General features: G+C 43.2%; 2 protein-coding genes across 7 annotated transcripts in view; one reads left to right on the top strand and one right to left on the bottom strand.

Moving 5' to 3' along the window:
* Positions 1-911: 911 nt before the first annotated feature.
* On the top strand, positions 912-16,605 carry LOC137324678 (cofilin-2-like). Its single transcript, XM_067989263.1, has 4 exons — positions 912-1,069; positions 8,669-8,964; positions 11,958-12,034; positions 13,985-16,605. Exons 1-4 carry the CDS (start codon positions 1,067-1,069, stop codon positions 14,089-14,091), a joined length of 483 nt encoding a protein of 160 aa, XP_067845364.1. The 5' UTR covers positions 912-1,066; the 3' UTR covers positions 14,092-16,605.
* A 4,698-nt stretch (positions 16,606-21,303) lies between these two features.
* The window catches only part of LOC137324677 (ribosome-binding protein 1-like), a 112,929-nt gene continuing 109,394 nt past the window's right edge, over positions 21,304-24,838 (bottom strand). For all 6 annotated transcript variants that reach the window (XM_067989262.1, XM_067989261.1, XM_067989260.1 and 3 more), the window contains one exon: positions 21,304-21,929. In XM_067989262.1, coding sequence (XP_067845363.1) covers positions 21,867-21,929 — 63 coding nt within the window. In that variant the 3' untranslated portion in view covers positions 21,304-21,866. The remainder of the gene's footprint in view (positions 21,930-24,838) is intronic.

Raw genomic sequence — 24,838 nt, 5'->3', positions numbered from 1 at the left:
TTATCTTAAAATCGCAGTGGTCCTTATCGCCGCCTGGAACGGGCAGCCAATCAGTGCAATCCTCCTGTCGGTCCCCCAAAAGTCAAAATAGATCCCATACTGTGCTAGTAACTAGTAAACAGAACATTGATTTTTTTTAAAATCCTATTATTGCTGTTACCAGTAACACAGGGATAGCAAAAAAGTTTTCAGTTCCCATGAAGCAACAATTTGCATTTATTTAGCACCTTTTAGGTAAAAAAGAATCCCAAGGTGCTTCACCAGACAAAAATTGACACCCAGCCAAATAAGGAGATATTAGGACAGGTGACTAAAAGCTTGGTCAAAAGAGGTAGGTTTTAAGGAGCATCTTAAAGGAGGTGAGGATTAGGGAGGGAATTCCCAGAGCATAGGGTCTAGACGGCTGAAGGCATGGCCGCCAATGATGGGGCGAAGGGAGTGGGGGATGCGCCAGGGGCCAGAGTTGGAGGAACCCAAAGATGGGCGGGTTAACAATTTTCATTCTGGAAAACTAAACGCCTCCTTGCTCTCCAATTTGTTCATGTTGAAGCAGCACAATTTTTGTGTTAATTTCTTACTCAACAACATTGAACTATTTTTTCCCCTCTCTAATCCTACTTCAGTTGCAGTGATAGGTGGGCCACATTCTCTTCCCAAACAGAGCCCTAACCTCCACATTAGCGAGTTTGTGGGGCGGGCTCACAATAGCTCCAGTCCATATATGGGACCGGACGTCATTGACTCCCCGTCACCTTGTCCATCAATACCAGAAAGAGTTATCACTTCAAACCAAGAATAAATAAAACCTTTGATAAGTTTGGAAGGCGTTCGATGATAAAATTCACATGTGACATTTATTAATGATTTTCATCTTTTTTTAAAAACTGGATAAGAGTTTGAGAGCCGACCCCGGAAATGGGCGTGAAAAAAAAACCAATTGGGGAGTGAGTGAAGGTTGAGGGAACAAGAGGCTGGAGAACTTGAGTCAAGCTACCATTCGGAGTGTGAGGATCGGAGCAGCGAGTTAGTGCAGTCCAGGTGTGAGTGATCATACACCGGCTCCGAGATGGTAAGTGGCGAACAAGGACTGGGATGTCTCTTCATAAATGTCAAGTTTTATCGATAGCTCAGGGTTTATCCTGTGGTGTTTTTTTTTGGTGGATCATCGGTGTTTTAACGAGCACCGCATTTATAAAGAATGTTTATTTCGAATGTTTTAAGATGCTTTTTATTTTTTATTCAAATCGAAAATCCGTCCTTTTTGTTTTTAGCTCCGTTTTATTTCTAATACTGAACGAAAACTCGTTTATTCCGCCCTGTTCCTGGTCCTTCTCGAGGAATGTGAAGGGCGCAGTTTGTGTGAGGGTGGGTGGGTTGTAGTGGTTCTCCTCTGTGTTCACTTTAAATCAGCAGCAACTTTCCTTCCATTAACTCAGCAAGATGATATTATTTTGCAATTCAAACTCATAGTTTCCAACTTTTCCACCCCTCCCTCCTGATCCGGAGTTGTTTCCCCGTGAGAGCCGTTGTAATGAATCTCCTGGACAGTATCATCGCGTCCCTATCTGAAGCTTTGTACTGTAACTTTTTAATGGAAGGACTTCTTTTTCCCACCTGCGTCGAGATCCAAGATCTTTGCAACAGTTGAACCTAATTGTGAAATGGCTCCGTGGCGGGTGGATGGGGGGAGTTGGCACAAAAAAGTTAGATTTCTGTACAAATTGGATTGATGGGCTTTAGGTTGTTTTGATTTCATAACTTGGAGTTGTGAGATTCCTGCCTCAAACACGGGGATTAACTGGCCACTCGTCTCATTTGTTGTTTTGTTTGACTTCTGCTTTGTTGCAAAATAGCTGCTACATAGTAACAATGATTCCTCTTCAAAGTAATTAATTGTACATGAAATACTTTGGGACCTTTTTTGCGATTGATATATGCTGCAAGTCTCTTTCTGTGCATCTAGCCTCCTCCCCCCCCCCCCCCCCTCCCCCTATCTCTTCTCTGAAAAGAAGTTGTGCATTGGCAGCGAAGAGTTGATTTACCTGTCCAACTGGTGTGATAGATGAGTCAGTTCTTATGCAGTGGCGTCCTACAGCTAGCTATCAGATCTCTTCTGCGGAGGTTGAAAAGTTTTGGCAACACACTTTGAATTCCTATTTTCCTACTGGGTGGGGTCTAATGAGCCAGTGCATACTGAATGTGTGAAGCTTGTGGTGAGATAAATATTGGCAGCCATTGAATATGCCCAAGGCCTCAAGTATGCTGGTTTGCATTGCAGTGTAACACTTGCTTTACACTGACCCCTGATTTAGTCCTGTACTGCTCAATCTGAAAAGATCACACCTAGTGTGACACTTATGATGTTTTGGCTAATGCATGCAGTTTGCAATTTGTTCTGAAAGGGTGTGGAATAGCTCCTGGGCTTTTACATCACCTTGCATTTACATAGTGCTTTTTTAATGTAGTAAAATGTCCCAAGGTGCTTACAACTTATATCCAGAGGAATACTCAAATAATGCTAGATACTTGGATTGAAACACCACATGTAGCAAGTTAATGTTGTAGGAAGGTTCAACTGCATTCAGTGACAGTTTTTTGCAATGAATAATTTGGTTCACAATTTGTGAATACATTCTGATTGCTGTATTTATAAATCGTCCAGTCCTGATGCTTTGTTTGCAGGTGACAAGTCAGATCTTGCATACAGTGCAACAAATTTGCACTTGTTAGTTCAAGTTCATGCTGCAGATAATTTTTTTAAATCATGCTTCCAGTGGCTGCATTTCACAATTTGCAGCTAACTTTACAATAATTCAGTGATATTGTATCTCCATTATTGCATGGAATCTTCTGTAAATTGCCCTGTTGACAATGAATGGCATTAGCTGATAGACAAGCCTGGCTATAAATGGACTCTAGATTATCTCGATTTTAGTGAAGGTGCTGAATTTCAATAGATCCTGAAATGACAGGCTAGTATGCATAGTTTGCCAGAAAACCTGGAACAGGATTTTTATAAACTACATGTACTTACACAAACTATTCATCACCCCATATTTCATCATTTAGTTCTGCAGAACACATTTAGTGTTATTTTGCCATTCAAAGATGGGTTAAATCTGAACAGCTTCACAGTATTATGTGCTGGGTATTAAAAATCAAACTACTTAAGTAAATTGTATTTATACCTGAATCAGGTGACTTAAATGTTGAGTTAATTGGTGTAGCACATTTTTAAAGTTCAGAGATTCCTAAAAAACAACTGACCAAACCTAGTGACCCATTAAGAGCAACTATGTGGTAGGCATTATGGCAATGCAAAGTTTGTTTCAAAATACCAAGCTTTATTCCACATGTGCAGGAAACAAACAGGAACTAATATTATGCTACTGTGTATCCTTCATTAACTTGGTGCAATACCAACTGCACAGCAGAACAGTAGGGTGTGAGTTCATGTATGGGAAAATAGCATGACTAGTTCTGATTTGTGCATGTACCATCTTGAGCCAGTCTAGGTGTGTTTTTCCTTCTTGAAGGCATGTTGACCCCTTTTTGTTCTTGATCTTCTCCCTCCCCTTCCCCTTTCTACCCCCCCCCCTCACTGATTCCCTCCATGGTACTGGAAAACAGAAGAGAAAATGATGATTAATTCTGGTTGGTATGGTGCATTCGGATGTTGCCCTTTCATGTTTGGAAGAGACATCCAAATTTAGTCCAGACGCAGGAGATAGAAGGCTGTAGGGGTACCAACTGAGATAAGATGGAGGCTGATCATTGTGGGCCCAAAGCATAAAAAGTATGAGAAATAGTGAATACTTCACTCTAGAATAATAGGTGAAATTCTTTTGAAGTTGAGACTCAGTGGGGATGAGTAGAGGGAGCTTTATTCTGCATCTTGCTCTGGTGGCAAATGTAAGAAGTTCCCAGCACCTATTTAACTTGCCTTGGGCACAAAATAAAACCATCAAAGATTTTGAAAGCTGAAGTAATCTGATCTTTCCATCCATTCTGCTTAATTATTGATGTTTGGTATTAGACTGCTTTCTGTTTTCAGCCTGCTTGGATGAACTCAGCTGATCGAAATGGCCATGTCATTCTGAAGCTGCTAATCTATCATCCAATCACCGAAAGGATCTCTTTTTGGAATTTGACTTGACAATACAGAAGTAAACTGCATTTAGACTGAGGGGTTGTTAGTCCAATGACCAACTTCCATTTATATAGCACCAAAGCACTGCAGAGGGGAGAAGGACAGTGAGCAGTATTGCACGAATTAGGAGATATGACCAAAGGTATGGTTTGAGAATGCTTTCAAATGTGGAAAGAGAAGTACCGAGTTGGAAGGAGTTTCAGAAGGCCAGGCTAGCTGAAGGCTTCCATGGGTCTCATAGAACAGAAACAGGGTGGCTGGTATTAGTTCAGAAGGAATGTCTGAAGTCTTGCCCCCCCCCCCCAAATTATTATCTGCTGTCAATTTTAATTGATACTAGACTGCCTCCCCTCAAACAAGCAGTTTTTAGTATTTCACTGGCTAATTTGATAATTCTGTTCAGTTTGGTCTCGAACAAGACAAATTCAAAGGGCTCTAACTATAGTAGATCATGATGAGTAGATCAGGAAGGGGCAAAATATAAGTAGTTTCATGAATTTGCTGTTGAAGCAGATGTTGAAATTGCTGCCTAGATTTTGTAATGTACTTGTCTGTCTAACCATGCTAAGTGAACAGACTGTACAGATGCCATAAATGTGTCAACTATCTAAGTACTGCCAGAAGCGTTAATCCCTATTTTACTGTAGGTGTTGTCACATTCATTAGCGTTGGTGCCAGGTAAAACTTGACTGTAGACATCAATGTCCCCCATTCATTTTGATGTTCTTTGTCCAGCCAGATAAACTGATTGATTGTTTCAGGTCCTGTACATTCTTGTCAAAAGCAAAATACTGCAGATGCTGGAAATGTGAAAAAAACCCAGAAAATGCTGGAGAAGCTCAGCAAGTCAGGCAGCATCTGTGGAAAAAGAAAGTTAACATTTTGGGTCTGAAAGATCTTTGACCTGAAACATTAACTCTGTTTCTTTCTCCACAGATGCTGCCTGACTTGCTGAGCTTCTCCAGCATTTTCTGTTCTTTTGTACAATTTGTGTTTGGACTTGTGGCTGATTGGATTATTGCCAAATTCAAGTTCAATGTATCTTTTGAAATATTTTAATGCCAGGATCGATTTAAGGACAAATCTTTTTTTTTCAGCTCCAAAGTAGCTAAGAAAACCTGTAATAACATGAGTCCTCAGTGGAGTTGAAGCAAGTTGCTTTAAATGGAGGGGGGGGGGGGGGTGAAAATTGCTTGGATCCACTAAATTGCAGGTTGCCCTGAAGCCACAACAGATTGCTCTTGTAGCAGCTTGTTCACTTCTTAGCAGAAGCATTCAACGCATCTGAGCTGTTTAAAACCAAATTAGGCATGAGACTTAGACTGGTGTAACATGGCATTTGATGCAAATTCGAACTGCCTCCTGGAGGAGTTCTTGCCCCTACAGCTTTAGTGCGTTCAGTCGTCTCCTGAGTTAGACTGTCATTGCCCTTAAGAAGCCACATCTGTTCCTCTAGCAAATGAAGCTGCACCATACTTGAAAATGTACTAGCTGTGGCTTATATGGATTGTACATATGTTTAGTGATTTTATGCATTTTAAATTGGCTACTGACACTTTTTTTCATAAGTGACTGATTCTCAGTAGCAGTTTGTGCTGATCATTGGACCTTTGTATACTGCAGTGAACTCTTAATATTTAATTCTGCATGTTCTAGAACTGGCTAAAGATTTAGCTGTTTTTAAAAAAAATTAATTCTTGGGATGTGGGTGTCACTGGCAAGTCTGGCATTTATTCCTCATCCCTAGTTACCCTGAGAAAGTTGTGGTGGACCTATTTCAAAATATACTTTTTCATAAAATTTAAAGATACCTATGTAAAAGGACACCATTTCAAGCAATGTAGTTCAAACCAACACAATACAGATTCCATTATTACAATTCAAAACACAGTACATATCATCTCATACATTTTGTACAAAACAAAGTGGGGTGGCCTTTCCCCATAAAACCTTTGTGTAGGCCACGCCTCGCTTCAGTGCGTCCCACAGCACATACACCTGGACCTTGGAGTGTGCCAGTCGGCAACACGCTGTCATGGACAGCTCCTTCAGCTGGAAGACCAGCAGGCTTCAGACAGACCAAAGGGTCTCCTTCAGAGTTGAGGGTCTTTCGGCCACAGTTGATATTTGTCTAGGTGTGCGTCCCAGGGAACAGCCCTTCGAACAGAATCCTGTGTTACTGAGCTGTTGGGGTTAAACCAGGACAGATGCCAGCCCATCTCCCTCCACACCTTCTGTGCAAAGGGGCAGTCCGTCAGGAGGCGGACAACAGTCTTGTCCATGCCACAGCCTCAAGGGTGCTGAGATTCGGTGCGTGTTGGAAGGATTGCAATGGGAGGGCCCTTCTCTCCACCATCCTGGTGCATGTTGGTCAATTCTGGCGATGAGACGTTCTGCCAAATGGCATTGACTAGTTGGGGAACTGCCCGATTGGATCCACCCTCCTTTCCCTGCAGGACCCCCAGAATGTTCCGTGCTGACCACTGTCTGACGGCCTTGTGGTAGAAGGGGATCCTCCTCAGGAACTTCTCCACCTTGGACTGGGAGGGGAGGAAACGGTCCAGCTGGACGGGGATGTCCTGCATCTGCTTGGCCAGTCCCTGTCTTCAGTGTGTTGAACAGGTAGAAACTCGGCATGTAGTGACGCTTGGTGTTTGCATACTGGGGCTCTACACACATCCTGAAGCAGCCACACACAAGTAGCCATCAGGATCAGAGCGGCATTGGGGACACTGCACCCCCCCCCCAACTTTGTCTGGGGGCTTATACACGGTGTCCCTGTGGAAATGTTCTACATTGGCCCCCCAGACAAAGTGGCAGATAGCTTGGGTGACTGGTGGCAGAGCGGTGGGGAATGGGCCAGACCCTGGCCACGTAGAGCAACACTGAGTACCTCACGCCTATCTCTGAACTTTGCAGGAATGGGCATGTTCCTTGAACCACTGCCTTGTAGTGGTTTGATACATCTGAGTGACATGCTACACCACTTAGAGGGCACTTAAAAATCAACCACCTTCGAGTCAACTGGAGTCATAATATATAGGCTGACCAGTTAAAGACGGCAGGTTTCCTTCCCTAAAGGACATTAATGAGCCAGTTGGGTTTTTACAACAATTCATGGCTGCTTTAACCATACCATTTTTATTACTTAATTCAAATTCTCAAACTATCATGGTGGGATTTGAATTCACATTCTCTGAATTACTAGTCCAGTAACATAATCACTACACTACTGTACCCCCCCCCCAACAAATAATTGCCTAATACAGCCTCTTCATTCCAAAAGATTTAACTTGCACACTTTTAAATGCCCTCTACTTGAAGCTGCTGGCTATTTGCCATACATCAAAGGCTGAAGGAAATTTGATTTTTCTTGTGCAAGCTTTGAGTGTAGGAGCACAGTGGATTGAACAATTGCTGAACGTATTCTAACAATGACCAGATCATGAGATAGTTATGGACGAAGACCACTCAGACCATTGTAGTTCACCCATCCAGAAGGCTCTCATTTCAGCATCCAATTGTTTCTTAAAAGATTCCAGGAGTTTTGTCTCTGGTTCCTGGAAATCTAATCCCTATGTTGATTACTCTGTGTGTAAAGAAGTATTGACACATGTCCTAAATTTACCTTTTCCCAGTTTGAATCTTGTCTCCTGTCCTATTTTTGCTATTTAACTTCAGGCAATATTCCAGATTTGCCTCTTCCAGTCCCTTAACTTTATGCAATAGACTTTTTTTTTTCCAGGCTTAAAAGCCCAAGGGGCTGATTTTCATATTAAACTGTAAAAGGGCAGTGGGTGGGGAATACAGTGCACCTGTCAGAAGGAATCAGCGTGGGGCCCATGCCATTTTTGTGGCTGGGCCTAATTTAAGTTAAATCGACGAGTTGCTGCCACAGATGGGGCCAGTGGTGGACTCGGCAGTGGATTGCCGAGGGCTCCAGGAGTGCAAATGAACTCTGCGGAAGCTTCTAACAGTGTAAATTGGGTGGAAATGGCTTCCACCTGAATTTCCAACGCCATTCACTGTAACTACACCAAAAAAAGTAAGGAAATTTACCCTGATTCTCTTGCTGTAGGATCCCAAAGATTATTAGCACGTCATGGCCTACGGTACAGAGAGCTGAATTTCATGCTCCGTTAGTGCCCTAATGTGGGTGTGTACATAGACTGGGAATTTCCCTGGAAGTGCGGCAGAAATCCTGTTTCCACTCATAAATGAGGTTTCTGCCGCACTTTTGGTGATGGTGGAGTGGAAGCAGCTCTGAGGAAATTCCCAGCTGTAGTGAACATAACCTCCATAGGTTAATGAACCAGGACACTCAGCAAACAAGCAATCTACTTTCCTCTGTACCGTCAAGGATGCTTCTCACAACCTGCAGTAATTGTATACTAGTAAATGGAGGCCCACAGATTTTTTTTTTAAAAAGAACTTACTGTTACCTGTTTTTAGTTGAGCTATTGGCTAATAGGAAGTCATGAGTTTGTTTTTTAATAGCCATATAACTTTTTATTGCAGCAATGTGGTATCCAGATCCATGACTCGGTCACTGAAGCCTACGAGGCAATGAAGATACGGAAGCCGAGGGCAGGTTACACTAAGAGAAAATTTCTTCGCCTCTGCATTAGTGATGATGATACATATATAGTAGTGGATAAAGAGATTGACAGTGTTCAGCAAACCTCTCAAATGGCTGATGGCTATCTGTGTTTATTAAGCCACCTACACCCTGAGCATTGCTGTTTTATAATTTATGATGTCAGTTATGAAACCAAGGATTCCCTCACCAAGGAAGATCTGGTGTTAATACAATGGTATGTTCAGTGTATGTTACCTTGCACAAGTCTTTTGGATGAATGCCAATGTTGACCTGAAACAAGTAGAAAAGCAACAGGATAATCTCTTGCATAAATCAACTGCTGAGTCCCAGACCGATCCAATCTGTGTCCGTGTGCCTCAAATTCTGGCCCCCTGCTCTAAAACAGTACTCCACTGCATCTCCAGCAAGGTTCCCCAATCCCCAACCAGAGGCCAGTATCAGATGAAATAGTTTCATTCCCCACAAAGAAAGGATCCTGAATGAAAGCAGTATGCAACAATAAACAGGTCACCTCCCATCATTCAAACAAGGCTGTTTCAAAATTTTCTGTCCCTTAATCTCATTTGGCTTTCCCATCAGAGCAATGTTGTCCAATAGAAATCACTGATTAGCCACAGTGACATCATTTTAGCCAATTGCACTCATTTTAGTAGAAAACACCTTGTACACTCATACAGGTAAATGTACTTCATGTATAGTTACTGAACAAACATCTGCCACCATTCAGTAACCAAGGCAGTAAAGCACTCAACGATCAAAAAACGCACTCTGCTTTTTGTTTTACCATTTTAATCAACAAACACACAAAGGTTAAAGTTCATATGCAGAAACCATGTGAATGAGTATTGAGATCATATGCCCAAGGGCGGTGTCTATTACTAATTTTTTATTTACTAATCAGAAATGCAATTTGCCACATCTGGATTCCCAATTCACCACATGTGGCTAACATATTGGACAACACTGCATTAGAGGAGAAACAGTAGTACTTTGCAGGCTAGATAGGTTCTGTGGGCTGCTGTTTGGAAACCATTGAAATAGTTAATATAATATGATTTGCACTTCTACAGATTTCAAACTTTTGAAGTATCTCTAGATGTTTAATTTGTAAAAATATGTTTAGTTCCCATTTGAGAATTGAAAGTAACAGCTCTTCGCATTGTGTAAAAGGGGATAATCACATTTTGCTAACACTCTAAAATAGAGGTAAGTAACCTTCAAACAAAGCACAGATGAACATGGTCGTGAACAGTGATGACTAAGTTTGAACAGCTGATCAGTAAAGTACAAGGCTTACAACTTCATCTTGGAGAATAAATAGGAATTGTGCAGTTTTATAGTTTCCAAATTAGTAGTTTAATACCATTAAGTGCTGCTTGCTGGCACTTTAAATGCCTGAATAGTGTGCTGTTCACCATGCTAATTTGAGACTAAATAGAGACTGATCTTTAAAGCATTGATCTTAAAGGAGAGGGTGTGCAGCTGATCAATCAGCTACTCAAAAGTACTGCTCAGCACTGAGCATCAGTACAATTGGGACAATGGCTGTAATGGTCACCCAGATATAGTGATCATTTGGACTCCTGGCCAAATTGATCACTATAACCAAATTCTACTATATATCACTTACATCTACTCTGAAGGGTGAGAGTTCTGTGTTTTGTCTAGTAGAATGTAAAAATAAATCTTAGACAATTGATATGAAAGCTAATGAATTACAGGCAACACACCCACAATGGAGTAGCACATTGATTCATTACCACAATTAGTGCTGCTTGGCATGTCCTGCCCATGTAACTGTAGGACTTTCTGCTTTTAACTAATCTGGTTTTGATTTGAGTTGGTGCCTTGGATCTAGGGACCAATAAAGCTCTGGTGCCTTGATCACTTATCTGCCTCGGCAGTTGAAGCCTGAGGCCTACTGAGTGCCCTATTCACATAGGGTGCCTATAATTGCACTCTCAAAACACCTGTGGTGCTCCTACCCAGTGCTGGCATCATAATTAGACTCATTATGGCACAAAATTCCATTCAGATTAGGGGTCCTTCCAGCATAATACAGCTGGAGCACCTGAACACAGCTTTTGAGGAGGCCTGCCTCAAAATTAAGATTGCGTCCTTCTGGGCGGTCCCCTCCTAGCGCCCACACCCCTTTTCTAGATCTTCTGTTGCATGGCCTCCAACATTCAATCAGCACGTCAGGCATTTCTGGAGGTCATTGTAGGGCCCAAAAAAATAACGAGGGCCCTTTACTGGCTGCGGGTGCCCAATTTTCTGGGTCCCCCAGTTGCCATGTTAAATATAAAAATAGGATATGGTAATAATCAAAGATAATGGTGCTGGACTGGAAAAGGCAAACTTCATCATTGAATAAGAATTGAAGTTGCCCAAATTAACTGGGTAGAACATGTAGCAGACAGTAAGATTAATGGATCACAGATGAAGCTCCATCTAGTGGCTCAATGTGCTGTAACAGGTGTGAATGTGTCACACAGAATGGTGATACTTGAGTTGCTCCAGTACAACATAAAAAAAATTTAAGATGTTGCTAATCAATCTTCAGTGGAGTTGCAAATGGAAAGTCAAGACTAAGGGCCCTTTTCGTGAGGACAAGGAGGAGGAAAAAGGATGGGGAATAAGCAAAGGGAGGGGAGGTGGATGGAGCAAGGGGGATTTACTCTGGGGGTGTGTCTGTAGCCTATTTTTCCCTTGTTGCTAGTAAACTATTGGCCTCAGACAGTGGGGTGGGGGGGGGTTTCCTAGTGGACAATTTTGGCCTTGGCAGGGTGGGGGAGACAACATAAAGGGTGAAGGAGGAGAGTTAGTGGATGGGGAGGGGTAGAATGAAGACAAGGAGCCAGTGATTTAAAAGCTGTTGAATTGACTGTGTTAGCATCACATGGGCTTTAATATTGAGTGGAGCCTATTTTAATTGGACCAATAGAAGTGGCACTGAGTTGCCCCATTGTCACCTGACAGGAGTCAGCACTATAAGTGCTCCTTTAAGGGTATCCGCTAATGTAATAAACAAATAAATGGTCCGATTTAAAGTAAAGCAACAAAACCAAAAGGAACTTTGCCAACTAAATGATATTCAGTGTCTCCAAGACCCTCTATTCCCTGCAGTCCCCACTGGTTGAGGATGTGGAAGCTGGTGAAGATGTGCAAAAGTCACATTTTCTCAAGGTAATCTTTTGACTCTTCTAGGTGTCCAGATGCAGCAGAAACAAAAGAAAAGGTGCAGTATTCAATGACACAAAAAACACTAAAGAACAAACTTAAAGGTTAGTTATCTTGTACACAATCTACTTCTGTTGAAACTATATATAAATTATTTTTAAAAATCGGGCCTTTCATTGCTTCGGGATGTCCCAAAGTGCTTCACAGCCGACGAAGAACTTTTTGAAGTGACTGTTGTAATGTAGGGAACTGCTAGCAAATGTAACAGCAATGAGATAAAATAGTTAGTACTTTTTTGTACTATGTGAAGTTGCTCTGTGGGGTGGGAGGGGGGGAATTACCTCTCTTGTCCTTCCTAATGTGTATGTAGCCAACATGTGAATGATGGGCACTTTAATCGGTTGTATTGCAGGAGGTGCCATTTGTCTCTTGGTGGGTGGGGCGAGATGTTGACTGTAGATTACTTTGGCCTCAGTGGGGGAAGGGGTGCTGGTAAAACTATTTTGGCCTCAGTCAGAGGGATGGCTTCCAGTGGCCAAATTTGGCCTCCACCCAGGGTGAGAGTTACATTGAAACTACAGCACAGAAACAGGCCATTTGGCCCAACTTGTCTATGCTGGCATTTAGGCTCCACATGAGCCTCCTCCCTACTTCATGTAACCCTATCAGGAATGTAAGCATATCTGTTCTCCCCTGTGCTTCCCTGTAAATGCATCTATGCTCTTTACCTCAACTGCTCCTTGTGGTAGTGTGTTCCACATTCTTGCCATTCCTTGGTTAAATTTCTCCTGCATTCCCTATTGGATTTATTAGTGACTATTTTATATTTGATCTCTAGTTTTGGACTCTCCCACAAGTGGAAACATTTTCTCTACGTCTACCCTATCATTTGGCCTTTTCTGATAAGTATATCCTCAGTTTTGGTATCATCCTTGTGAATTTTTTTTGCACCTTCTCCAATGCCTTTTTTTGTAATATTGAACAGAACTGTTCACAGTACACTGGTCTAACCAAGGTTCTATACAGTTTTAACTTTACTTTTCAATTCTATCCCTTTAGAAACAAGCCCCAGTGCTTGGTTTGCCTTTTTTATGGCCTTATTAACCTGTGTTGCTACTTTGATTTTGTGTATCTGCCCCTAGGTCCCTTTGCTCCTCTATCCCATTTAGACTTATTATCCAAGCAGTATGTGGCCTCCTTATTCTGCCTACTGAAGGCAGAGAGGGAGGGAGGGGGAGAATTCAGGAACTGCAAATCTGACAGTGGAGGAGAGGGAGAGGGGAAGGGGAGAATAAATCATACTATAGTTGGCCCCACCTGCTTACATTGCTAAAACTGGCTCCCTTGTCCTGGTGGCAGTGTCATGGAACCATGAAAATGTGGCTCTAATTCTGCTATTATGATAAAGGAGATTGGTTTCAGCAGCGTAAACTGGGAGCTTTAACATGGACTCCAGTCTTCCACCATCCATTTTAATCGAATACAAAATGAAGGGTGAGAAGATCTTCAGGCCCATCTCATCCGGATGTAGCACAAGCTCGCACACCACTGATCTATCCCATCAACCATGCAATCTCCTGGGTGAGGCTTAGAGCAGAGCAATAAAAATTCTAGCAAATTCAGAATCTCATACCTTAGGGAGTTGGAGAGGAAATCAAGTGAAGCTCCAGGAGACTGCAGATCTTGGAAATCCTCAAGTTGCAACAACTAGCAATTTCCAGTCTAGAACTGGAAATGCCCTCCTTTCAGGAAATAATGTTCCTTTTTTTTTAAAAGGACTAGGAGTAAATCCATTCTGAAATGTTACAGTAGTATGGTCCAGAGAGCAACAATTCTACAAAAATAAATATTTCTTGGCATCTAGTGTAACTCATGAATATGATATCCTCTGATCTTCCCCCACACCCTGCAGATGTTCATTCTTTTTTGCTTTCAAATGCACAAGTGATGGGAATTCCCTGAAGCTGCAGATGCTTTGTTGTGATTTGTACTTTGTTCCCAGTAACTGAGATTTATGACACTTCACTATTGTAAACCCTTGTATTTTTTTTCAGGTTTCAAGGCTGCATTTGAGTTCAATTCTTTGGATGACCTAGATCGCAGTGTCATTGCTGACAAGCTGGGAAATGATATCTTAAAAGTAGAAGGGGTGAACGTATGATGCAGTAGAGTGCCACATATCTGAAAGCTTCCTTGTTTCAGTTGTGAACTGTGTCCTGATTATGTACTTTAATGTATTCTGAGGGTGCTTCAATCTATTTTCAGCCTTTTCTCCTATTCCAAATGGTTCCTCCTGTAAGACCAGCTATCACTTTATAATGTGTAAAAATGAAATTCTTTACCCAATGATTTTAGATAGTATCCATTATGTACTTTTTAGATTAGAACTTTTGTTTCCTTAAACACCTCATGGTATTGATGACTTCCAGTCTTTAGAAAGTACTTGTCAATTTTGAGAGTTTAGTGCCTTATCTCTGATTCTTGAGCCATTGTGAATTTAAAGACTGTTCTTAAGACTCTACTTGTTACTGAGAGTGGTTGTTGCATTACATTTACATGCAGTGCTGGCACAATGGAGAGTTTATTCTTACTAGCTAGTGACACTGCTTTATCTTGCTCCATCCTGACTGTACAATCCTAGTTCCACCTTTTTTAATTAAGGACTGCTAATAACATTTGACATTACAAGGGTATTTTACTATTGCAATTGGTTAATGAACTTGCAACAACAAACCCTACTTTATTTTGCCAAATTTCAGTTTTAATTAATCAGTTTGCAGTAAAGGGCTTTTAAGTGTTGTGATGAGGACTCCACCAGGCCATGACTAATGGAGGATCCCTTGGCTTTCTATTGCCACACAGCGCTCAGAGTACATAAATACAATGTTGTTGATGTACCCATGGAATAAACCCTGCACACAAACATGGAAATGTCTACTTGATTTGTAAACATGTATTGGAGCTGTGGATCGTCAGGTCTGATTGTTCTGAAATCTTCAGTCCCTTTCGTTCCAGGCCATAAGTATAAATTGGAAGACTTAGGCCTGGATTCACCTTTTTCTGTCCAGCAAAGTAGGGTTGGGGACTTCCACCCGTCACCGCAGGGCCTGCCGCTGCAACCACGGAACATTCCGGGACTGCTACGGCAGGACAAAGAATCAGAAGCCAGGTTAAAGGGGCCCCAGAGATCCGAGGTACATTTTACTGTTGGGTCTCTGACTGAGCTAAGGCCGAACAGCTGTATGGGAACTTTACCTAATGGGAGGGAGAAGTGCCCACTGTAGCCTCCTTTTCATTCATTTTTTTTCCCCCCAAATCCACACAGTAGACACTGGGGCCTTCTACTGCTGCCACCACTCCTCTTGGCTGTGCCTCTGCTCAGCAGAAGGCAGGGAATCTGTATTGCCAGGCCCATGCCCCACTATGATCTACATGCTGTGTGTGGGGGGCGGGGGGGGGGGTTGCCATGGCTTCCCAGCCAGAGAAGGGAGATTGCGGTAGGCCCTGCCACTCCCATTTTCCTGCCACTCAGGTGGGGGTAGCAGAGGGAAATACAGGCCTTAATGTCTTGCAATCATGAAATTTCCTATAAAATGTAATGTTTTGAATGGAAGGCAGTAATTTGAGAAACTGGAAGACTTTTTTTCTAAAGGAAGTGACAATATGATGGGTTAAAATGTTAATGTATCTCCACTCTACCATTAGCTGACCTCAGCCAGGATGGATAGTTGGGGAACTATGATTGGCTTCAAGTCATGGCCAAGGAGGGGGAAAATCTGTCATGTTCTTACTGCTGATTGTTATTCAGGAACTCTGGCACGTGTGCAAGAGTGTTGCTGACCATACTGGGTGTGACTGTGATTTACCCCACTCCATAAGTTAAATAGCCTGCTGACACTCTACAGGTTCCCAAGTAATGAATTATAGTTTGAACTTCCAGGCTGCTGTTGCCCACAGACTCCTGTCCTAGCACGAGTCTTCATCTTCAGAGGAAGGGAGAACACCACCAAAATTATAGATTCATAGACAATGGGTGAAAAATGCCCAGTGTCACTAGATTGGGCAAAATAGCCTGCTTAAAGTATTTGCCACACTCGAGTGCAATTTACAAGCTAATGATCCTGTTGTGTACTTGATATTAAATGGCATGTGATTGCCTCCATATATCACACCTAAATTTCATGAATTTTGGTTCAAAAGGTAACTTGAGCTTTTAAAATATAAAACATGACCATACAGTGGTTAGATTAAAAGCTTCAACATATTGAGGTTTTTTATACACAATGTAATCAGCCTTTGAAGTCACATGTCCAATACCTTGCCCAAAAGCTCATTCTTCATATGGGAGACTAGATAATGTCAGCAGGCTGTTCTATCATTGGAAGTATCAGAAGAGACTGAGACTGATCTCTCCCAGTGGGGACAAATAGATAGAAACCAGGGACAAAACATTTTTTTTGCCGATTTAAAAATTAGAGTACTGAAGCCAATTATAGTGTCCTAACTGCCCCCTTGCCTGAATTCAGCCAAATCATACTGGCTATCAATCTGTCTATCTTGTAACTTACTGGATACTGAGTTTTACCAACTGAGCATTTGAGGGGGCTTATATTGATCTATACCATTGCATAAATGTAAGGTTGATCCTCAATAAAATTCCACTACATTTTGTTAATTTTACTGGTGTGGTTTACAAACATTAAGAGCTGTCATGTAACAGAACATATTAATGTAGGTGCTGAGGGTCATGGTAGCAGCAGAACTGTATGCCATCACAATCATAGCATCATGGTAGGTACAGCACAGGAAGCTATTTGACCCAACCTGCCTCTGCTGGCTCTTTGACAGCACTATCCAATTAGTCCCACTCCCCTGCTCTTTCCCCATAGCCCTATACATTTTTTTTCCCTTCAAGTATTTAATTAATTCCCTTTTGAAAGTTGTTGTTGAATCTTCTTCCACCACCCTTTCAATTGTAAACAATTTTACAACACCAAGTTATAGTCCAACAATTTTATTTTTAATCCCACAAGCTTTCGGGGGCTTCCCCCTTCCTCAGGCGGTGTGGAAATGACATTTTCAAATCCTTCGCATTTTAAGATACAGAACAATGCCTGATGATTACTGCCCGTTGCCAAGGCAATCGCAGTGAGCAGACAGAAAGGTGTCACCTAAAAAGGCCACCGAATATACAAGCCCCCAAAAAAAGAGAGAGAGAGAAGGAAGACAGTCAATGACCCGTTATATTAAAAACAGATAACATTTGTTCGCTGGTGGGGTTACGTGTAGTGTGACATGAACCCAAGATCCCGGTTGAGGCCGTCCTCATGGGTGCGGAACTTGGCTATCAATTTCTGCTCGACGATTTTGCGTTGTCGTGTGTCTCGAAGGCCGCCTTGGAGTATGCTTACCCGAAGGTCGGTGGCTGAATGTCCATGACTGCTGAAGTGTTCCCCAACAGGGAGAGAACCCTCCTGTTTGGCAATTGTTGCGCGGTGTCCGTTCATCCGTTGTCGCAGCGTCTGCATGGTCTCGCCAATGTACCATGCTCTGGGGCATCCTTTCCTGCAACGTATGAGGTAGACAACGTTGGCCGAGTCACAGGAGTATGAACCGTGCACCTGGTGGGTGGTGTCCTCTCGTGTGATGGTCGTGTAACGCAAAATCGTTGAGCAGAAATTGATAGCCAAGTTCCGCACCCATGAGGACGGCCTCAACCGGGATCTTGGGTTCATGTCACACTACACGTAACCCCACCAGCGAACAAATGTTATCTGTTTTTAATATAACGGGTCATTGACTGTCTTCCTTATCTCTTTTTTGGGGGTTTGTATATTCGGTGGCCTTTTTAGGTGACACCTTTCTGTCTGCTCACTGTGATTGCCTTGGCAACGGGCAGTAATCATCAGGCATTGTTTTGTGATCTTAAAATGCGAAGGATTCGAAAATGTCATTTCCACACCGCCTGAGGAAGGGGGAAGCCCCCGAAAGCTTGTGGGATTAAAAATAAAATTGTTGGACTATAACTTGGTGTTGTAAAATTGTTTACAATTGTCAACCCCAGTCCATCACTGGCATCTCCACATCATGACCACCCTTTCAGGCAGTGCATTCCAGATCATAACAACTTGCTGTGTTTACTTTTTTAAAAACAAGTTTCCTTGTTGCCTCTGGCTCTTTTGCCAATTACCTTAAATCTGTGTACTATGGTTACTGACCCATCTGCCACAGGAAACAGTTTCTCCTTGTTTACACTGTTCAAAATCACAAACAGTTTTATCAAATCTCTCTTTAACCTCTGCTCTAAGGAGAATAACCCCAGCTTTTCCAGCCTCTTCACAAACTAAAGTTATCCCTGGCACCATTCTTGTAAATCTCTTCTGTACTGTCTAAGGCCTTGACATCCTTCCTAAAGTGTGGGGCCCAGAATTGAACACCATACTCTAGCTGAGGCCTAACAAGTGTTATAAAGGTTTAACATAACTTCCTTGCTTTTATTAATAAAGCCCAGGATTCCATATGCTTTTTTTTAAACAGCCTTCTCAACTTATCCTGCCACCTTCAAAGATTTATGTATCTGTACCCCCTTTTAAAATTGTACCGTTTAGTTTATATTGTCTCTCCTTTCTTCCTACCACCATTATCACTTTAATGTGTTAAATTTCATCTGGCATATGTTGCTCCAGTCACAAGTCTGTTACTATCCTCCAAATTATTACTACATTTGAAATTATACTTAAGTTTACAAATGCCAATGATTTTTGTCTCAAATCTATAACGCAGGGGACTAACCCTGCTTCAATGTAGATTTTCAAAGGGCAGGCCAGCAGCAGCACCAGGCGCATCTTTTAGAATGAGGTACAGAACCTAGTTAAGTTACTACACCGGGCTACCTGCATTAAAAGCAGCAGACTAGAGACAGCTAAAGGGTCCCACAACCAACAAAGCTCTTTACCTTGATCTCCTGGGGCTGTGATGACTGGCCTCAGACTCTTGACTCCATTGATTTCTTAAGTTCAGGTTCCACCAGAACCATTGCTCACACTCGTCACAACTTGATTCAGACATAGAGCTGAATGCCAGAGGTGAGAGGAGCTGCCCTTGACAGCAAGGTAGCATTTGACTGATTATGGCGCAAACTGAGGTTGGTGGAGATCAAAGGGAAATCCCTCCAGTGGCTCAAGTTATACCTAACGCAAAGGAAGGTGGTTGGTGGAGGCCGGTCAGCATAGCCCCAGGACATCGCTGTAGGAGTTCTACAGGGAAACGTCCTCAGCCCAGCTACTTTTAGCTGCTTCAGCAATGATCTTTCCTCCATCATAAGTTCAGGTGGCTGCTGGCTGATTCCAGTGTTCAGCTCCATTCATAATTCCTCTGATGAACCAGCCTATAGCAGGACCTGGATAACATCCAGACTTAGGAAGACAAGTGTCAGGTAATGACCATCTCAAACAAGAGAAACCCCAGTCATTGTCCCACGACCTTCAATAGCATCACCATCGCTGCATCCCCTGTGATCCACGTCACTGGGGTAGGGGGGGGAAGAGGTCACCGTTGACGAGAAACAACTGGTTCAGCCATATCGACACCGTAGCTATAAATGCAGGGCAGAGGCTCTCCGTCGTCTACAAGGTTTATTAGGAGTCAACACTCAAGAAGGTCGATAACATCCAGGACAGAATATTTTGCCTTAACAGTGCCCCGTCCCTGCATTCGATATCCACCCCTTCCGTCACCGGTGTATTGTAGCTGTAGTATATAAGATTTCCAGGATGCATTGCAACCACTTGTCAAGCCTACTTTGATAGCACCTTACCTGCCACCTCTACCACTTGGAAGGGCAAGAATAGCAATGTTCTGGGAACATCATCACCTCCAAGGCTCTTACCAAGTCACACATCATTGTGATTGGAAATATATTGCCCTCTGCTGGACGCGGCCGGCAGTACAGGCCGGAAACGTCATTTGGAAGCACCTTTTAAAGGGCCACTCACCTGCATGGATTTAAGAGCATTGAATCTGTTTTACAGTTCACTTGGCTGATTCAGGCACAGAACGTCCCACCGCGAAATTGGTATGTTGAATGCCCATTTTGCACCCGAAAACTGGGTGAAACTAGAATTCTATCCTGGTAAGGCTTACTGGGGTACAGGTCCCTAGGTGTTAGAAATCCACCAAACTGGGGTACAGCTTTGTGTGTGCTAGTAGCCCACCAGTAACAACTAAGTGGCCATTCATCTTTGCTGCTGATCTCAATCCAGTCCTCACCATATCCATACTCAGGCAGCTTCCAGCAAAGGGGGTGGGAGGCATTGCACAGTGATCAGGAGTGGAAACCAGCTGATGTACCCTCCTCCCAACCAGGGGAATTGAGGCCTATCACTGCAGCTAATTGCTTTCTTCCCTGCGATTTCTGTAACCTCCTCCAGTCCTACAACAGTCGAGAACTCTGCACTCCTCCAATTCTGGCCTCTTACGCATCCCCAATTTTCATCACTCCACCATTGGTGGCCGTGCCTTCAGCTGCCAAGGCCCTAAGCTCTGGAATTCCCTCCCTAAACCTCTCCACCTCCTATAAGACACTGCTTAAAAACCTACCTGTTTGAGCAAGCTTTTGGTCACCTGGCCTAATATTTCCTTAGGTGGCTTAGTGTCAAATTTTATCTGAATGCTCTTGTGAAGCACCTTGGGACATTTTACTATGCTAAAAGGCACTTTATAAATGCAAGTAGTTGTTGTCGAGATCAGCTAACTCAGCCCAAACGGCATATTAAACCTGGGTCATACTAGCTTGTATAGCTTCGTGTGATAGTATGCAGCGCCTTTGCTCACTAGACTAACTACGGTGCCCTGATAAGGGAGTTTCTGAAAGAATCAGTGCTTAAAGTGAAGATCAGCTTGGAACTGTATAAAAGCATAATTTCTATAGATCCAATTGCTGCTGATTTTAGTTCTTAAGTGTTTTAAAATTGAACAAGTTTCCCCATATAGATCAATGGATAAATAGACTTTGTGACATAGAACTGGGCTATACAGGTCAAAAAGGTCCCAGGTTCCATCACTAGTCTGTGCTAAATTAGCCAAGGTGACAGTAAGGTCACGACAATTGCTGTCACTGACGGAAATAAGCCGGGGTTCCCACTTCTTCCCATTTACCGACCTGTGCTGCAAAGTGCACATGTACAGACATCAAGTCACGGCTGCATCCAGCTCACACCTCCATCCCACAGCCAAATAGCCTTGACAGCATTCACACACACACACACACACAGAGCAGCCACTTGAATGAACCACTACCTCACAGGTTTGAATTAAGTACAGGCATCCAATTCATGCCTTGATATTCCCAATGAAAAGAACACGGGCACTGAACAAGCGGCTACAATGTTTTATTTGTTTTACGGACAACTTCGGAAAAACAAAAGGAAAGAAAGAATGTCGTGAAAACTCGTTCTGTTGACAACCTGATCAGGTCACTGGCTGAGGTTTGCTTCACAGCTGGACAAAAATCACAGAAAGACCTAACGTTCACTTGCTCCTTTTCTCTCGCTTGTTCATTTTTTCTTGGAGAAGAAGAAAAAAATAATTGCACAATTCAATGTACGTTCCCCACACAGTACATTCACTTCCCTTTTCATGTAAACTGAACTTTCAGGTCATTTTGTTTAATATACAAGGTGGACATCTGGACTTCAGCTCGCTGACACAGTCAGGGCTCGTCTGTTGGAATGTGTCTTTTAAAATGAGAAAAAAAAATCAAAAAAGCTTTTTTAAAAAGTGATGGCTGCAACTTCTCAAAATTTTGTCTGGCTCACTAATGGTTCATAATTAACTACGGTACAATACTGAGCGCACGGTTTAGGAATGGCATAAGAACTATTATAACTGTAAGGCATCTGGCAAGGTCGAGTAGTGTTTACTGCAACTGTAGGTTCTTCAGACGGATGTCCCCTCCTTCAAACCGTCCTCCTCCGTCACCGCCCCTTGCTTCTCCTCTCCCTATAAAATAACAGAGCGCAGTAAACACATGGGCAAGAGACAGGTCAACTTATTTAATGGGTTCAACTATAGCAATTCCAAAACTGGTTGGCATCATACGTGGTGATCGCAATTTTCATTTCCACAACAGTAACAGGAGCACGAGTGTAAGAGGTCTGAGTGTGTGCACGCACACATACAAATACGTATACACATTCATATACATGTGATGCTTAGCACCTGTTCACTGATGTTGAAAGTCCATTTAACGCCCGAAAACTGGGCGAAACGTTTTCAAATTCTACCCTGGTGAGTCTTACTGGGGTACTGGTCCATCGGTGCTAGTAGCCCACATTAGAATCATTGAAAGTTACAGCACAGAAGGAGGCCATTCGGCCATCGAGTCTGCGCCAGCTCTACGCATCAGCAATCCAGCCAGTCCCACTATCCCGCCCTATCCCCATAGCCCTGCACATTTTTTTGTTTCAAGTATTTATCCAGTTCCCTTTTGAAGGCCATGATCGGGCAGTGCATTCCAGATCCTCACCACTCGCTGTGTAAAAAGGTTCTTCCTCATATCACCTTTGGTTCTTTTGCCAATCACCTTAAATCTATGCCCTCTGCTTCTTGACCCTTCTGCCAATGGGAACAGTTTCTCTTTATCCACTCTGTCTAGACCCTTCATGATTTTGAACACCTCTATCAAATCTCCTCTCGACCTTCTCTGTTCCAAGGAGAACAATCCCAGCTTCTACAGTCTATAAACATAATTTAAGTCCCTCATCCCTGGAATCATTCTAGTAGAGCTGAATTCCAGAGATGAGGTGAGAGTGACTGCCCTTGACATCAAGGCAGCATTTGACCGAGTGTGGCACCAAGGAGTCCTAGTAAAATTGAAGTCAATGGGAATCAGGAGGAAAACTCTCCAGTGGCTGGAGTCATACCTAACACAAAGGAAGATGCTAGTGGTTGGTGGAGGCCAATCATCTCAGCCCCAGGATACTGCTGCAGGAGTTCCTCAGGGCAGTGTCCTAGGCCCAACCATCTTCAGCTGCTTCATCAATGACCTTCCCTCCATTATAAGGTCAGAAATGGGGATGTTCGCTGATGACTGCACAGTGTTCAGTTCCATTCGCAACCCCTCAGATAATCAAGCAGTCCGTGCCCGCATGCAGCAAGACCTGGACAACATCCAGGCTTGGGCTGATAAGTAACATTCGCGCCAGACAAGTGCCAGGCAATGACCATCTCCCCTTGATATTCAACGGCAGTACCATCACCGAATCCCCCACCATCAACATCCTGGGGGTCATCATTGACCAGAAACTTAACTGGACCAGCCACATTAATACTGTGGCTACAAGGGCAGGTCAGAGGCTGGGTATTCTGCGGCGAGTGACTCACCTCCTGATGCCCCAAAGCCTTTCCATCATCTACGAGGCACAGGTCCAGAGTGTGATGGAATACTCTCCACTTGCCTGGATGAGTGCAGCTCCAACAACACTCAAGAAGCTCGACACCATCCAGGACAAAGCAACCCGCTTGATTAGCACCCCATCCACCACCCTAAACATTCACTCCCTTCACCACCACACACCGTGGCTCCAGTGTGTACCATCCAGAGGATGCACTGCAGCAACTCGCCAAGGCTTCTTCAACAGCACCTCCCAAACCCGTGACCTCTACCACCTAGAAGGACAAGGGCAGCAGGCATATTGGAACAACACCACCTGCACGTCACCCTCCAAGTCACACATCATCCCGACTTGGAAATATATCGTCGTTCCTTCATCGTCGCTGGGTCAAAAACCTGGAACTCCCTTCCTAACAGCACTGTGGGAGAACCTTCATCACACGGACTGCAGCGGTTCAAGAAGGCAGCTCAACACCACCTTCTCAAGGGCAATTAGGGACGGGCAATAAAGGCTGGCTTTGCCAGCAACGCCCACATCCCACGAACGAATATAAAAAAAAATCTCTCTGCACCCTCTCTAAGGTCTTCACATACTTCAGATTTTCTGTCTTACAATTTCAGATTTTGAGTCTTAAAAGCAATCTTTTTTTTAAAAAAGAAAATCTTGAAAAGCCTTAGCAGAGGATGAGTTGGGGGATTAGCTCCGTGCTACTGATAACACAGCTCATGGCTATTGCCCTTTCATTTCTGAACTTCAACAGACTTGTGCCTCCTTTTGTTTCTGGGATTCCATTCACAGCTTGTCAGGAGGGAGAGAGAGAGAGAGAGAGAGAAAGGAAGATAGAGAGAACACATGCCAGACAGAGAACAATAGTGTACAGGAGATACGTCTTATAGAACAAAATGCACACACGAGAGAAAGGTGGAGAGAGAAAACACATGCAAGAGAGAGACACAATGTACAGGAGACATGACTTAGAGAGATAGAGTATACACGCGAGAGCGAAAGATACACACAGAGGACATAGAATCATGGAATACTTACAGCATGGAAGGAGACCATTCGGTCCATCAAGTCCGAACCGGCTCTATGCAAGAGCAATCCAGCTAGTCCCACTCCCCCGCCCTATCCCCGTAGCCCTGTATATTTTTTCCTTTCAAGTACTTATCCAGTTCCCTTTTGAAGGCCATGATTGAATCTGCCTCCACCACCTCCTCTGGCACTGCATTCCAGATTCTAACCACTCACTGTGTAAAAAAGTTTTTCCTCATGTCACTTTTGGTTCTTTTGCCAATCATCTTAAATATACGTCCTCTGGTTCTTGATCCTTCCGCCAATGGGAACAGTTGCTCTCTATCTACTCTGTTTAGATCCTTCATGATTTTGAACACCTCTACCAAATCTCCTCTCAACCTTCTCCGTTCCAAGGAGAACAACCCCAGCTTCTCTGGTCTATCCACGCAACTGAAATTCCTCATCCCTGGAATCATTCTAGTAAATCTCCTCTGCACCCTC

The sequence above is a fragment of the Heptranchias perlo genome, chromosome 8, assembly GCF_035084215.1.
Source record: "Heptranchias perlo isolate sHepPer1 chromosome 8, sHepPer1.hap1, whole genome shotgun sequence".
NCBI classification, from domain to species: Eukaryota; Metazoa; Chordata; class Chondrichthyes; order Hexanchiformes; family Hexanchidae; genus Heptranchias; species Heptranchias perlo.
This window is presented reverse-complemented; position numbering and strand designations above follow the sequence as displayed.